Source organism: Gadus morhua, chromosome 4 (genome assembly GCF_902167405.1).
Source record: "Gadus morhua chromosome 4, gadMor3.0, whole genome shotgun sequence".
Lineage (NCBI taxonomy): Eukaryota > Metazoa > Chordata > Actinopteri > Gadiformes > Gadidae > Gadus > Gadus morhua.
In genome coordinates, this window is record NC_044051.1 from 8,774,583 (window position 1) to 8,779,582 (window position 5,000).

At 45.6% G+C, this 5,000-nt stretch overlaps 1 protein-coding gene across 1 annotated transcript in view; it reads right to left on the reverse strand.

The window, feature by feature from the left end:
* Nucleotides 1–946: 946 nt before the first annotated feature.
* Nucleotides 947–5,000, reverse strand: part of vcanb (versican b) — a 24,441-nt gene continuing 20,387 nt past the window's right edge. The window contains exons 15-17 of the mRNA XM_030355689.1: nucleotides 4,390–4,534; nucleotides 3,670–3,852; nucleotides 947–3,081 (exon numbers count right to left, since the gene is read on the reverse strand). Coding sequence (XP_030211549.1) covers nucleotides 2,831–3,081; nucleotides 3,670–3,852; nucleotides 4,390–4,534 — 579 coding nt within the window. The 3' untranslated portion in view covers nucleotides 947–2,830. The remainder of the gene's footprint in view (nucleotides 3,082–3,669; nucleotides 3,853–4,389; nucleotides 4,535–5,000) is intronic.

The window sequence follows — 5,000 nt, forward strand, 5'->3', positions numbered from 1 at the left end:
CTACGTCTCACCCCCGCACCATTACCCTGTTTGTACAGTTTTAACCATCCACCAGGCAGGCTTGTGAAGTTGTGACTGCCAATGTAAAGAGAGAATACCAAAGTACTGAGGTGCAACGGTCCGTTTCACTGGACCGTTGCTCCAGACCGAAGGGTCTCTGGGCCAAGCCGTGCCCGACACCAGGTGCACAGATCCTGGCCCTCAGTAACGCAATGTTCAGCGCCAAATGGAGGATGCAGACATACACACACACTCATAGATACACATACACATAGACACAGACACAGGCACACACACATAGACATACAGTACACACATAGACTTACACACATAGACGCAGACACACACATAGACATACACACACACACACACACACACAGCCACAGCCACACACACCACATAGATACGCACAGACGCACACGCGCACACACACACACGCGCGCACACACACACACACACACACACACACACACACACACACACACACACACACACACACACACACACACACACACACACATACAGGGGGCATTCATGGTGTGACACTCTTGCCATTTGATTTGTAATTTAAAAAATATTATTACGGCTCAAAGGAGATTATTTTAGAAACTGGATGACGACATTAATGGAAGTTTGGTTTTGTGTGTGTTTTTTTCCCCGTACTTCGCGGTTTGGAGTGAGCACACCTATTTAAGGTTTGGAACAGACTATTTTGGTTCAGTGCAACCTCGTCACAGCAGTCATTGGGAAGGTGGGTGTAACCAAAATTGGAAAGGGAATTAAGGAATATACTCAGTTTAAAACAACTCTCTTGTCAGATGTACTCAATGACTCATGGGAATCAGTTATTACCAGCGTCTTGCTCAAGTATTCCTGTAGATAATGGCTGAAGACATCAGGGATCGAACCTGGTACCTTTAAGAAATGTAAGGATTTTGGCAAAAAATGTTTTTTTCCTTTTTATTGCACACATGATTAGGGCATGATCACAGACGGTACAGCAAACAGAAACTTCAACAGAGAATAGAACAAAGAATAGGTATAAATAAGCTCTCAGAAACACCGTTAACATCCCCTTCAAGATAGGGAATACTCCAAAAACATTTTCAATAAAAAACGCTATTTCAAAACACTGAATATTTATATATATAAAATCATTGATAGCACATCAATAAGACAAGACAACCAACAGTTAAAAATGTGTGATAGAACAACACAGAAGAAACAGCGACGGTCTTCTGGACGGGCAGATATGGTTTTCTAGTCTAGGGAAAGATCTCCACACCGGTCCCTGAATGGTTAACAGTTCTGGTCCCGGGACAACAGATTCCAGATCTGTCATAGTCCTCTTCTTTCAGTCCACAGCATGTCTCTCAACAAGGTTCAATTAAAAGCAGACCCTTTTGCTTTGAGCTTCTCCCAAAGAGCATTTGGGGTCACGGCAGATGTTGGAAAGATTTAGTGATAGATGCCATCTTGCTCTCGGGCCCCAAAGGAACAAAGATGATGTGTGACGATACACACAGACAGGATATTGTAGTATTGTCACAAGACGTGGATTTCATGATATAAATGTTATTTCTTGGTTTGAACATTGATCATATCTGTAAACAGCATTGGCGCCACTGTTTTCTTACTTCAGAGCAAATGAAATAATTTTTTGTATGAATCACAGTTTTTTCATCTTCTCAAACAATAAATTAGATTTATCTTGTGTCATATATCTATTCTTTATCCTATTATTAATAATGACACGATCAATCTTAGTACAAAAAACATATTCACAATTTACTTTCCCTTTTTAGTTGTGCTATATTTATGAATCCCAAAAACACATCTCCAATGACCTGGAAATGTCCAGTTTTGCAAAAAAACTAATTTAAACAAGTTGAGGCAATATTAACTATGAATGCCTGCCCTTTATATACTTAAAGTCTTTTTTTACTTTTAAGTAAAAAAGTAAACCAAAAATGTACAAATCATTTTAAAGAAGGCACAAGGTGAAAATACCATGTTCATATTCACCTGGATCATCTTCCAGATGGACTAGAGACAGAGAAATCCAGTGGGAAAGTAACGACTAAGTATATGTTCCTAAAACTAGCCCTTTCATTTATCCTAAAAAATACATCATTCTGAAGGCTCAGATTTAAGGGTGAATTTTCATGTTGTTTTATGTTGGCGGTCCATGAATTTAGGTAAAACAGCATTGATGTTATGGTGCCATCCCACATTCACTCTATCCTCTAAATCACTCTTGTTCACCCGCCGCAAACTAAACATGCCACATTTCGCCTTGACAATAACACGTTTATGAATTTTTGCGCTGAAAAAAACGATTAAAAAAAAGATTTAGTATGCACCATGGAATAGAACTCTTTGAAAAAAACATCAATTTTAAAGTTTTGCTATATTTCTTACAACAGTATAATGTTTTTGTAAAGTCAGTCGACCATCACCAAGACACCACCATGTCTGGGTGATGGTTGACTGACCAATGATGGTCAACTGATCTGTATTACAGATCTGACACGAAACGTGGCACATTTGGTTAAACTCATCTCCTTTAGTCCTATATTCATCGATTGAGAGTCATTGATGGGCAGGTCAGTTCATCACAGCTGTCTTATCTGTGTCTCTGAACTGAGCCAGGCCCCTGATATTGCAATGGCGTTCGCTATGGGGATGGCATTGGTAACCATGCCAGCTAGGGTAATCGCTATGGTGATCACTACTGTGATCGCTAAGGTGATCGCTAAGGCGATGGCTAAGGTGATCGCGACATTGATTGCTATGGAGATCGCCATGGATACCAACCCCTGGATACAGCTCAACGCCTCATCTCGCCCTCCTCCTGTGATTGGCTGCCCGGATGTCTCTTCTCTCTCTGCAGCTGGTGGTAGCGCCGCTGCAGACCGGAGAAGGTCTTCTTAGAGTTCTGGTTCTGGGGTTGTGACCGCTGGGGACTGTTGTAGTTGGGATGGCTGCTGAGGCCCAGGTGCTGGTTGTGATGCCAGCTCTGATAGTGGTTGTCCAGGTTGCCGCGATGCTTCTTGGCAAACGTCTTTTGGTAGTTTGCAGCTGGAAAATAACGTGGTATTTGGGTACAACATTATCATCTTTTACTTCTAAAGATTCAAATAAAAAATGATTCACTTGAGCCTGCGGCATACTAACAGCAAAACAAATACTTTTCATCACAACATCAAAATAATTAGAACCAAACGGCATTCATGGATGTCCCTGAACAACTCCATCACATTCACCACCACACAACCCTGTAACCAAAACCAGACAACCCCACCACAACACAACTCCCTCCCCACCACAACACAACCCCGTCCCCACCACAACGCAACCCCGTCCCCACCACAACACAACCCCGTCCCCACCACCACACAACACAACCCCGTCCCCACCACAACGCAACCCCGTCCCCACCACAACACAACCCCGTCCCCACCACCACACAACACAACCCCGTCCCCACCACAACACAACCCCATCCCCACCACAACACAACCCCGTCCCCACCACAACACAACCCCGTCCCCACCACAACACAAACCCGTCCCCACCACAACACAACCCCGTCCCCACCACAACACAACCCCGTCCCCACCACAACACAACCCCGTCCCCACCACAACAAAGCCCCTCTCTGCGTACCACTCATGCAGGTGACCTTGGGCGTCTCCCACTGGCCGTCAGGCCGGCAGCGGATGGTGGGGGCTTGGCGCTGGATGAAGCCCTGCTTGCAGTGGTAGCGCACCAGGGAGTTGATCTCATAGCGCTCCTTCAGGGTCCCGAACACCCGGGCGTCAGGCACCACCGGGGGGTGGCTGCAGCAGACTGGAGAGGCACAAGGGTTAGGTCTTTGGTGAGGTCGAAGGGTTGGTTGTATCCGGCGTGGGGTCTATTGAAGGCCCAGGTTGAATTTGGTGCGTGTGGTTGCTTGTATGTCCGATGTGTAGACAGCGGGCATGTGTAGTGACTTGAGGAAAACCATCCTTAATGCGATGGCCCTTGCATCCTCGATGCCGTCATGAAGTGTGTGTGTGTGTGTGTGTGTGTGTGTGTCTGTGTATGTGTGTCTTTGCGTGTGCGTGCCTGAATGCGTGTTTCTGTGTGTTTCTGTGTGTATGCGAGTATCTTTGTGTGTGTGTGTGTGTGTGTGTGTGTCTGTATATGCACGCGTGTGTTAGTGTTTCTGGGTGTGTGTATGGGTGTGCGCATGTTTGTGTGTGCATGTGTGCGTGCATCACGGTGCATGCATATGTGTCTGTGTGCGATTGTGTGTGTATGTGCCTGTGTGTATGCGTGAGTATGTGTGTGTGTGTGTGTGTCTGTGCATGCCTGCGAGTGCGTATGTGTGTGTGAGAGGCCCACCTGTGCCCTTCTTGCAGGTGAAGGTGAGGTGGTAGTTACAGGGCACGTCGTTCCACTGGCCGTCCTCGTGCCAGATCATCACCACACAGTCCTCCCCCAACTGGAAGAAGGAGTCCGGCTGGTTCGGCCTCCAGTGCTCGTATTGCTGCAAATCAAAATCATATAAATATTATACTTGTGTACTGACAGCCCTGTACACATGCAGCTGTCTTTAACGGGAGTTACAAGTTACAAGTCGCTCACAGCAATTTTCCTATGTGAGTTGCCTTTTACAAGCAGGCAGGGGTATGAATGCAGACACCAGTGTTCAAACTCATAACCTAACTCTTTTGAATATTTTGAGACCTCCTCCATAAATCCCAGAGTCTAGAGACACTTTGAGATAGGACTGGACCTCATGTTCTTGCTAGTGCCTCCATATATCTGAGGATAGCAGTCAACAACTCATTTCCCAATTGATCTTTCTAGACCCAGATCAAACTGTTGTACCGGTAGTGAAATTATGTGGACGGACATGGGGATGGACATGAGATGTGATTCCCGGATTTACCAGGCAGGGGTGCTAAAAACCCTTATTTTGTTGTGTTGGGTTGTGGCGGTGTGGGTTGGGG